Source organism: Drosophila simulans, chromosome 3L (genome assembly GCF_016746395.2).
Source record: "Drosophila simulans strain w501 chromosome 3L, Prin_Dsim_3.1, whole genome shotgun sequence".
NCBI lineage: Eukaryota > Metazoa > Arthropoda > Insecta > Diptera > Drosophilidae > Drosophila > Drosophila simulans.
In genome coordinates, this window is record NC_052522.2 from 2343640 (window position 1) to 2355370 (window position 11731).

Consider the following 11731-nt stretch of genomic DNA (forward strand, 5'->3'; position numbering starts at 1 on the left):
CGCTTTTCCACACATCACGGCTACAATTTTGATGGTCAGCTGGGAAAATGGCTTTCACCTACTTTGGCCTACTTACACTGAACTCAAGTTTTCCCTTTGCATTTTTCCCAGTTTGTGGCTACACATTACCCACACGCTGACCGGTTGGAAAATAACCATAATGGGCTCGAGTTTCCTTATTAAGTTAGCCAGACCACATTTCACAAACATGCTCAGCGGCCAACTGATGTTGCCACAACATCTTGAACGGAAAAGTGCTGAAAACTCAGAAGGAAAAATCTGTGGTGCTTCCCCTTTGGGTTCTAATCAAATGGATTAAAAGCACTTTAAGTGGTACATATATATTTCGTATCACGAAACTGAAACTGATGTTTGACTTATCCTTCAAATGTTCATATTAGTGCATTCCCAAAGTAACTTTGATCCATATGGCCGACCATGAATCCAATTATCAAGAAATATCGCTTGAGGCTAAGGAAAACAGAACGGGACTCTACCACTGGCTATGTGTTTCGCATCATCCGAATTGTCATTCTACTGTCGCTCTGGACCGGATCCACGATCATCCTGTTTCTCCACACGCCTGAGGAGCTCACCACGTCGATGGTGACCGTGATGCCCAACAAGACGGCTTTGCGGAATGTTAAGATGAAGCAGGACTCCGTGGAGATACGCCTGAATGGGGCCATAAATGCGTATCTGACGAACCACAGGGTTAGGACATCCAACTTTTCGGCTGTTGGAGTTCGATTGGAGTGGCGCGATCGAGGGATGAACCGCAGCCTTTGGCGCACTGGCATGTGGATGGTGTACATGTACACGGATAAGAAGAAGTACCTGCAGGTTCATAGGGTCTTTCAGTTCTCCATTTCGGGATGGCAACATGAGAGGTCCCTGATCCAGCGTACTTTGCCACATGATCGTTCTCTTGAGAGCTCCGTCTATGACTGGGCCTTTGCGCAGACGGTGATCTCATTCGAGAGCATGAGCAAGGATCCGGTGGGTCTGCTCGTGACGGTGAACAGCACTCCGTTGAAGCACGGACTGGGTATACTGTATGCCGCCCTCCTGGTCATTGGTCTATATGCCATTATCATCTGGGACTTTTCGGACCGTATCCTGAGCACTTTGCTCATAACAGCTATGTCCCTGGCCCTGCTCACCGTTTTGGGGAACAGGCCCACTGTGGAAACGATAGTGAGTTGGGTGGACTGGGAGACCATGATGATCCTGCTGGGCAATATGGTAATAACATCGCGCATGGCAGATACAGGCTTCTTTGACTACCTGGCCGTGGTCGCCTATCGCATCGCCAAGGGTCATGCCTGGCTGCTGATCGGCCTTTTGGGATTCTTCGTGGGATTGACCTCGACTTTTGTGGACAATGCCACCGTGGTGCTTCTCTTCTGCCCACCCGTCATTCGACTATGCGAGGTGATGGACTTGAGGACCACCTTGGTGCTCATCATCGTAGCAATCTATGCAAATATCGGAGGGTCTATTACCCCAGTGAGTGGGCCACCCAATACCATCATAGCGACCAATAAGATGGTGGAGTCCGCAGGGATAAATTTTGTTCGTTTCTCGCTACTCATGCTCCCGACTGCTTTGATCTGCCTGGCGTCTACCTTCGGCCTAATCTACTGGACCATGGATAAGAAGATCTACATCCTGGACGAACATCAGTTGAATCTAGCAAAGAAGCGGCGAGAGAATATCAGAACCTCATTTGATATCCAGCTGAGGATCGCCGAACTGCGAAGACAGCCAAGGAGCAGGATGATCCCTCCGGCTGAGGGCTACTTCGTGACGCTGGCAACCTTGGAGGCGAGCAATTTTGTCCGCAAGAAGGTGCTGCTGGTGGAATCCCTCCTGGCCCTGGGCTTTGCCGCCTTCTGCTTCATTCTGCAATCGGTTCCCTGGGCCATTCCCGGAGCCTCTCTGGGCTGGATATCAATTCTGTCCGCCTTTCTGCTGCTCATCCTGATCGACCAGAAGGATATCGTCAAGGTCATGGCCAGTGTCGAGTGGGGCATCATGCTGCTTCTCGCTTCTCTCTTCATTCTCACCATGGTCGTCGATGAACTGGGCCTCATCCACTGGCTGGGCTCTCTGGTGCTGTCCGTGATCCTCCGAGTGGACGAGTCATACCAGACCATGGTCGGCATGCTCCTGATCCTCTGGCTTTCGGCCCTGCTCTCCGCCTTTATCCACAATGCGGCGGTGGCCCCCATCATGGTGAAACTCTGCACTGACATGGTCGTATATGACGAGGGCCAGATACGCCTACTGCCGCTCATCTGGGCCACGAGCATGGGCACCAGCTACGGTGCCAATGGCACTCTCTTGGGCTCCCTGGCCAACGAGTTCGCCGCGGTGGTGGGCAAAGCTCATGGCTACAAGATCAGCTTCAGGTCATTCTTTGTGGTTGGATTCCCTATCATGCTCTTCACCGTTGTCATCTGCTCGATTTTCCTAATTATTGCCCACTCAATTTTTGATTGGCATTAGATTCGAAAAGCTTTCATTTGTTTATGATAAAATTTATACCACATTTTAAAGATTGTTTTGTAGTTCACTAATATTTTCTACCGTATGTACGCGTTTATGCCAAATTTGTTGGCCGGTAACTGCTGGCCCACCAAATATTTGCTTAAACCATTGAAATTGCCGTTTAGGGCACAACACCATTTTCCGACGAGCGGGGGAAAATGCAAATGAGTTTCATTGTTTTCCAGTCGGAGGGGCCATCAGTTTTTGGCGCCTGGAAAACGCGTGCATGGCGGACATACACACATGCACTGAGAGAAATTAGTGCTATCCAGCCATATGCTAACATTAATTTCATAGCTGTATTATCACTGAAAATACTCTGGATTTAGAATATACTTACTTAGATATTAAACAAATTCCTATATTGTATATTAGTACGTCGGGGCTGACACATTTTTCTCAGTGCATAAATGCGTATCGATGCATTTGCTCGCACATATGTGCGCATGTATATTAAATCGCGTTTTCGCTGGCGTCTTTTGTTTACCAAATTGAATTTTTCATTACCGCCTGGCCAAGTGCTGTTGTTGTTGGGTTCTGCAATGCAGTTGGCGTTTCTGTGTCCTTTGGAGCCCCGTGAAGGACCCCCCTTGGCCCCATCCAGCACTCGGCTAACACACACGCTCTCGGTTTATAATTGGATTTTGATTCGTTTTGCATAAAAAGTATGCTAACATCCAGACGCCAGACAATTCGGCGAAAAAGCGCTATGTGCGTTCGAATTTTATGGCTTCCACAGAGGCGTCGCTTTGTCCAGGACCAAAATCGAGCAAAAAGTGCGTGACCCAGTCGCAATAATAGCGAAAAACATCTGGAGTCCTTATTGAGCTGCGCCCCCTTTCCCGACCCGATTGGCATATAATTCGACTGCATTTCTACTCAGTTGTATGTGTATGGCTTTTGTATTTATTGCATGCCATATTTGTGAATTTACATATTGGGCTTACATGCGTCATGCTTATGCAGCTTCATTTGATTGCCACAAATATGTCCAGTTGGCATCGAGAAAAATCACTTTTCGGCCATATCAAGCAGATGTTGTTTAGATGACTTAGTTTATTATATGGCGCTCTGATTGGGGATTTATTCATATCAGTAATTTAATATTGGGGTCAGAGAATAACTGAAAAGCTGGCATGTTATGTATGCTTGTGGTTTGTAAAGAATTCAATGAAATGATGATGACTCTTTCTTTACCAATCTTCTATTTAGTTGTTTCAACTCATATTTTTAGTTGTATCTCTACTTTTCTTTATTTTTTAAACGCTTGAGACTACACCTTTAGCTCTTAATGTCCCGAAAATGTCCCCAAAGGGAACAAGGGTTTCCTTTACCCTTCTCTCAGCTTCCCCATTAGCCCAACTAAATTATGGCCAACTAAAAAAATGAGTTTACAAGCTTGCGGGAACAAGTGGCTCGTAAGTCGGGTTAATCTCTCCATCTAGTACCCACTTGCCCGATCCCAACCAACTCATAAATCTGCCCCATCCACGACTGCAGTGGACACTGTCCACGAGCACACCTTTCTAATGTCCCATTCTGTGAGGCATATTTAATTTTTTGGCCCAGTCGAGTCCTGGCGCCGACATGCGTGCTTTATGGGCCGTAATCCCGACGAGGAGCAGCAGTCGCACCACGGGCACTTAGCACTCCTTAAGTTTTACAACTTCACGCTCAATCAGACGCTGCCAACGGCTGCTGGCCATAAAAAAGGAACACCCCGAACTCGAACTTTAACCCGGACCAAGTCCGATGCGGATGTACTTTTTTATGTATCTTTAAGGTAGCGTTAGAACTTGGGCTGGGCTTTTTTTTTTGGTCTATTGTTGTGGTTGGCAGGAGCCAAGAAAGTAAATAAATACGCCTGGGTATTCAGCTTTCCCAAATCCCCTTCCTTTATCGGTAAACCAGATACCCTTTCTTGATTTGAGGTATATTAACGATGAAGGAAGTTATGCAAAATGTAAAAACTTTTGATCACTGTTTACGGTTTCCTTACTGCTCAAAAGTGGTTTCTTTGCTAATAAAAGCGTTGTTAAAAATTAGAATAACGATTTTCCTGAATAATATAAACTTATCTGCTTTTTATTGCTAAAAGGGAGTCCTTGAAAATCCATATTTGTGCTGGAGTAAATAAAGATTAAAGCCAAAGGATAAGTTTTAGGAGAAGCACATATTCTATTATTTGGATTACTTGAGAAGGGAATTCTGGTGGTGACCATCTCACTTCCTGTTTTCCTGTTTTTGTTTTCGTTCTGCGGTGGTTAACTACTTTGTGTTTTTTAGGACTGACCGCTCTCGCGTTTCCCATGGCGATGCTTTTATCCAAATTATTTTATTTGCGCCGGCAGAAATAATAAATTATGGCAACGGAAATCAAAAGGCCACTTCAGCGACGGGCGAGTGTGGCAACCAGAACCGACATGTTTGGATATGGATATCCATTCAAGGGATACATAGTTGCCACGTCCGTGGGATTTGCAGGAGGGTTTCCGGATGCCTATGATGGCTATAATAAAGCATAACGAGCTTAAAGCGGGTGTCAAGTGGGTGGGTGGTGGTGGTGGTGGGGCAGGTTGCTACACTCTTGAGATTGCTGCAACCGTGGCAACTACAACAACAACAACAGCAACTTGGACGGGTTGTTTGCTTTGTTTTATGGCTAATTTTAGACAATTTATGAAGTGTTGGTTATGCTTGATAAGAGCCTCAAGCGGCAGCGACAACAATAACAAGCTGCGGAGCAATTCATGCAAATGAGCTCGGCTTTAAGTCCTCGCCCTGCCACATTACGCATACGCCCCGTAATGCGCGACAAATGATAAAGCCGCGTAAGCCGCTCCCGAGCTCTACATGAATGCCTTTCCACCCTTCCAGAGGCACAAAGTTATCACGGCTGACATATGAAGTTGTTAATTTCTAGCAACAACAACGCTCGGTTCAGAGTTCAAGATGAAAAAGCGAATGACATTAGGCATTGTTGACAAGAGTGGCTGAAATCTTCATCTGAATGTGTTTCTTTTTTCAACTTCCGCAACTTCTGAAATTGCCTCCTAATGTGTCCCTGTGGTGGAGGCAGGAAAATAAATTTGATGACTTGGCAGTGGTAATTAAAAATGAACCGCGGAAATCCGAGCGCAAATTAGGGTGAATTAGCCCAATGTCATAATAAATAAATAATCGCAATGAACGAAAGCTAGTCGGAACTTTTTGCATTTATTTGTAATCAAATAGAGCCGAAACACTTAATAAGTGGTAATTGAAAGGTTTCTGCGGAAATTGAATCCAGCAAAAGGGAGCAAACTAAAGGCCAAATGGGCCAAAATGGAAATGAGTAATGCAATTTGCAGCACAGCCACATTTCGAATTGGCCACAGCTCGACATTTACTGTTTACATTATTAAAAGTAATCAAATCACACTCCCCCTCTTTGGGCCATGGTCGAATAGAGATGGACGATGGCCGAAAGCGAGACTGGTTTAATTATTCAAATGAAATTCTAAATAAATTGATAGGCAGCAAGTTGGCAAGTGCTGTGTGTTTTCCACTGGAGTGGCGAGAGTTTTGTTACCCAACCAGTGGCATTTTCAAAACTTTATTTGTCTGCCTGCTGGCATTTTGTGGCATTTTCTGTGGTCCTGCCGGAATTTCTGTGTCCCCCTCAAAGGGGAAAAGAGCATTAATGTGGCAACAGCTTAAAGCTGAAAATCCGTTTACGCTTACCAAGTTTTGCTGGCCGAATATGGACTTTATTCCAACCTTGATGGAGCCATAAAATTGCATTGTTTTGATGCGTTGTCAGCCTGGAGAATGTTTGCGAATTATGTGCGATTTTATTAATGGCCCATCCGACATGGATGACTATTGATTTATGGAGGTGCGACGAGAATGCGCTCGCTGCATCTCATCCTCGTTGCCAGGCACTCGCATAGTTGGAAATCCAATTAAAAGTACTTCGACTTGCAGCCATTCAACTTAATGAACTATTTCCTTTGGGCTCCTCCAATCAAGCAGCTTCAGATATTTCAAAATATTTTATTTAACTATTTATTACAAAGTTTGATGTTTGTAAAGCTTTAAGAAACAATTTATTCAAGTCAATCGTCATCATGCGGTGCCCAAATGGAATTTATTCCAATTTACCCACTCGCATCTAGTGACTGGTTCAATGAACTGCAACGCAAACCCTTCGCTTCCTGGCAGCAGGCGGAGGAAATCTGGGCGATGGATCCACTATCCCGATCCCGCCGTGGGTCACTCCAACACGCGCCAAAGTTTGCCAACTTTAAAACGCCGTATTCCCATTTGGCTGGGTCCTCCTACTTAAGCACGCGCTGGCAGGGAAAATGTTTCGGCAACTTTCAACTTTGACATAATGCAAATTATTTGATTTCGCTTTATTATTTGTTTATCTCTGCGACTCGGCCATCTGCAAGTTTGCTAAGTGTTTAATTTGGCCAAGTCGTGGAGGGGCGGCACTGGCGGCGGATGAGGACCTGCCATACATTTTAATAGCCACGGCACATAAGCCACTTGGCTTTCTGTGTGTGTGTGTGTGGGAGGAGTGGTCGTGGTGGCCATGTCAAACCACAAAACAATTTAAGTTGCAAACATTGAAAAGTTTTCTATTTCTGTTCCCTATTCTATTCTATTTGTCGCACAACAAATTCGCAACAGTCGAAACTTTGCTGGGGGAAGCGAACAACTTTTCAGCTTTTTTTACCAGGAATTTTCGGGGCGACCATCCTGGAATCTCCCTGCTGCCGGTCTCCCTCCACTCCAGCTGGTCATCCCTCATACGTGTGCCGTGGGCGAGACTCGTTTCTGTCAATTGCCGCTGGCACACAGGGCGTATGATTGACATCGCCCCCATCACTTCGCTCCTGGCCAACTCAGCACGAATTCAATGATTAGCTCACTTGAGCGGAGCGCTCATCCATTGACTCCACTTACATTATGGTGCTTCATTTAATATGTTTGGACGTTGATTAATTGTCTGTATATATTTCTTTTCGACTTGGCACAACAGATGCCTTGATCAATTTGTTGGCAGAAAGATTGTGTCGCCATCATCTAAAAACAATTTCGAAGGCTCCTTTGAAGTTTAAAGTTTAATTTATTAATTAATTTTAAATCAGTTATATTTATAATGTTACATATGTAATTTTTACAGTTCGTAAAGCTAGCTCGAAAATGTTCATTTTTCTATTCCACTATCCATTCATTTTTCACCACTTTCACCATATGGGATTTGGTTTATCTGGGGGTTTCTCTAAAGTTCCTAAAGTTTACAGCTCCCAGATGAAGTTTCTGCATACGGCTCTAATACAAGGTTTAATCGCTGCCCATCGATTACTTCTGTCAGTGCGGATGTGGCGGAAGTCAAAATATCATACAACTTAGGATCTATAAACTGTGTAGCGTAAGGATTTAACAACAATTGCAGCTAACAAATTAATCGTAAAACAAAGAGGGGAAAAATTAACTAAGCTAGAACAAAATTTCCAAATCCTTGCGTTTCGCAGAGCAATTGATGGTAAACAGGGATAAATTAGCAGCAGAAGCATCTCCACGACGAAAAAGCACGGAGCCTTCAACATCTTCAACATCATGGTGTCCTTCTCCTTGTCGGGTTGAAATAAAAATCTTCAAATAGAAATTGGACATGCTTTAATTGCTTAAGATAGAAACACAAGATTGCCATCATTTTCAAAGAGTTTAACAATTTGATACGTGAAAACCTAATAGCCTTCGTGAGCTGATAATTTATTGATTCCCCTTCTGTCGCACAAATTAGAAACTGAAAAGCCTACGATTCGCACCTGATCATCTCGTTACAGAAGTTCAGCCAACTCGTGCTCCTGGGCCAACTGTTCCCGATCTCGCTCCCGATCTCTCTCCTGGTTCGCCCTTAATTCGCGGGCCGCCCGCTGTTGCTCCTTCTCCTCCTCCTGCTGCTTCTTGCGGTGCTCATAGTTGACCAGCCTCTGGCCCACCAGGTACTTATCCACCTTGATGGACAGGTAGAGCTTCTTCAGCTGGTCGATCTGGAACAAAAGGATGCATATGCTGCCCACCGCAATGAAGCTTACGGGATACACGAGCCGTGCGACGACATGCTGCGCATAGGCGTCTGCTAGGAAAATCGGGAACATCATATGTCCCATGACATAGGGTATGGCCAGGGCCAGACCAATGGTAGTAACGACCGGCACAGCCAAGTCCCGCATCACAAACTTCAAGTCGAAATCGCGCAATCCATCCATGTAGGCTCGCTCCAATGCCCGCTTCAAGTGCCAGTCCGGACCCATCAGCGTCAAGGCGATGGCTATCTTGCAGTAGAGCACTCCCAGCGCCCAATCCTCCCATAGGAAGTGGATGGGTGTCTTGCGTAGTGGAACGCGTAGGGGAATGACCACCGCCAACTCCATCAGCAATCCAATCAGCAACGGAACCAGCACGAAGATTCCCAGGAGTGTTAGAACGGGCAGGGCATATTGCAATGCCACTCGGACCCAGTGCTTTACTTTGTCGACAATAGCCGCGCGGCCTTGTGGCAGCAGGGTGACCACCGCAGCTACTGCCCGGCAGACAATCCAGCATAGGTAGCCACCAATCTCAGCGGTGTACAGCTCATGCGAGCGCAGTAGTCGCTCGTTCTTTCTGGCTCCTTCCGGATCGATTGGATCTAGATTTCGTACCACTTCAGCCGCTCCTTCTGCGGCTGCCGCTCCGGCTGCCTTCTCACCCGGCTGGGCAGACCAGAGCATCATCAGCCGCCGACCGATGTAGACTGGAACCGTGAGCGTCAACATGGCAGCACAAACGATGGACAAACACATGAGTGCCAACAGGGCACACAAACGGATAGCGAACAGCGATGGCTTGTCGTACGGCTGGAATCCCACGGGTGCATCCCGTTGCATGATGGCCTGATGGGCGGCGGCAAGGTTTCGTGGTGCCGGCGCCGGTTCCACTGGCGGTGGCGGTGGAGGAGGTGGTGCTGGTGGTTGGGCTGCCGCATGCGCTGCCGCGCCTGCCTGGTTTTCATTTTCGCCAGCGGCATTCTCCACGCCTTCTCCAGCAGCGGGAATGTCAGGTTCCGGCTCCGGTGCTGGGAGCAAGTAGCTTCGGATGCCCAGCAACCAGGCCACCGCTGTGCACCAAATGCGCAGCAAGCCCTTTAGCCAGATGCGTGTTTGGGTCTGCTCGAAGAAGCCCGGCAAGACGATCTGGAATGGCGAGTTTAGATTGTTGACTTACATTCAAATAAGTATTCGTGTAACTTACTTGTAAAAGCAGCAATTGCAGATTGACCTCTGAATCGCCACTAAGTGCATATGGCAAGAAGTCCGGACAAACCAACTGCAGAATTCTAATGGGCAGCCATAGCATCAAGAGCACTGCAAATCCAAAGATCATAGCCGAAGCGACCAGCCGCCGGATGTGTCTCACAATTGGTACATGGATCATTTCCTGGATGGGACTGAAGTCAGGATCGTTGACATTGCGGAATATCCAGAGCACTCCCGGTCGCAGGACCTCGCGCAACAGCGATACAAAGGCAGCGAAGTAGTAAACGTATACCATGCCAAACATCCAGTGGACAAAAAGTGAGGTGCCCGGAGCAGCCCTAAAACTCTCTTTGCGATCCTTGAGGCTGGCATCTAGTAGGGGCAACGAACAGATGTCCAGCCACCAGCCGCAAATCAGCGGGAGTACTCCGATCTCCAACACCGACAGCAACGACACCTTGACCACAATATAGCACAATCCAATGAACCAGCAGACTCTCCGCAGGCGGAAAACTCTGGAGAAGAAGTGCAGCACCACCAGGGTCAATCCAATGCAGCAGTAACCGAACAGCGTGGTAATCAGGCCGTGAAAGTGCAGCAGTGGTTTCTCGGGCTGCAGAAGATCCATGGAGCTCAGGATGAAGTTGCCCACGCAGTAGGGACAAAAGGCGAATGTGAAGATGAACATGGTGTTCAGTGAGATGATCCAGAAGACGTGCTCCAGAAAAACTAGCGAGCCATCGAGTCCGAGCAGGCGTTCCCAGGTGAGCTCCTCGGCAGCCCGATCCCACTCCATGGGATTCCAATTCTGCTCATCGGCATCGGCGTCCACGACGGGAGCTGCAGGCGCTGGAGCAGCATCCTGGGCCTGGGCACCCTGCCTTTCGTTGCCCGCTGGAACCGGAGCTTCATTGTCGTCTGCATTGTTGTTGTCGTCCTGGGGCTGTGGAGCTGCCTCGGCGGCGGGAGCAGGCGCCGGATTAGCAGCCGCTGCCTGCAGGGGGGCATCGTCACGCTCCAGCCAATCGGGTCCGCCGCCATGCAGGATCTGCTCGCGCAGCCAGACTAATCCTATGAAGGACAAAAGCGTGCATATGACCACAAAACAGCCCCGAAAGGCATCCGCTGCCAGGTTTTCCACGGAGAAGATGTCGAAGGGCAGCGTGAGAATCATATCGAAGGAGCTCGCCCGGAACAGGTATCGGTAGGTCCTGTAGGCAGACAGCGGCACCACTGCGAACCAGGCCAACCCGACCAGGGTGTAATGAAGCCAGCAGCGGGCGCCTCCCAGAACGGCGGACATCAGTCCCACGAGGACATCCTTTAGCGGCAGGACTCGCGGCATATCCGGTGCATAGATGGGCTGGAAGCTAAAGGGGTAGCTGCACAGCTCGCAGTATTCCTTGTGCGAGTAGCGCATCCATTGCATCAGGCAGTCCTGATGGATGTACTTGATCGATCCCGTGCAGATGCACGGGTAGAATAGAGGCCTATCCGGCTGTGCCTCGCATCTGCACACGCGGCAAATGTCGCCCTGCGACAGGTCGTCCATACTGATAGCTTTTTCCCTGATCCTTGGTCTTCAGTTTGACTGAAATACTAAAGTTCCACTGGCCATTTGCGAAATTCGCTGGACAATTTCCGTAATTGACCCGAGGGTACGGGGGTTTTAAGACGATTATTCCCGCTTTTTATGTGCGCCAATTAACCTTTCGATGATTACGGACCGTATTACGATTGTAACAATAGAATTTTAACCGAAAAGTTGGGATATTATTACGACAAAACAAAACAAGACTACTTCTCAAAAAAAGTATAGCCAATGTGTGCACACCATGAAGTTGGTGATTATTTTCACAGCGGAGATGCCAACTAGATTGAGT

General features: G+C 47.6%; 2 protein-coding genes across 2 annotated transcripts; one reads left to right on the top strand and one right to left on the bottom strand.

Annotated features, from left to right (window-relative positions):
• The first annotated feature begins 331 nt into the window (after nt 1–331).
• Nucleotides 332–2573, top strand: LOC27209216 (P protein). Its single transcript, XM_016184686.3, has one exon. It carries the CDS (start codon nt 439–441, stop codon nt 2509–2511), a length of 2073 nt encoding a protein of 690 aa, XP_016030017.1. The 5' UTR covers nt 332–438; the 3' UTR covers nt 2512–2573.
• Nucleotides 2574–7649: 5076 nt separating this feature from the next.
• On the bottom strand, nt 7650–11698 carry LOC6736482 (E3 ubiquitin-protein ligase MARCHF6). Its single transcript, XM_016170392.3, has 3 exons — nt 9844–11698; nt 8376–9785; nt 7650–8199 (listed from the first exon to the last, which is right to left on the bottom strand). The coding sequence occupies exons 1-2, from the start codon at nt 11398–11400 to the stop codon at nt 8388–8390; spliced, it is 2955 nt and encodes a 984-aa protein (XP_016030018.1). The 5' UTR covers nt 11401–11698; the 3' UTR covers nt 7650–8199; nt 8376–8387.
• Nucleotides 11699–11731: the final 33 nt, after the last annotated feature.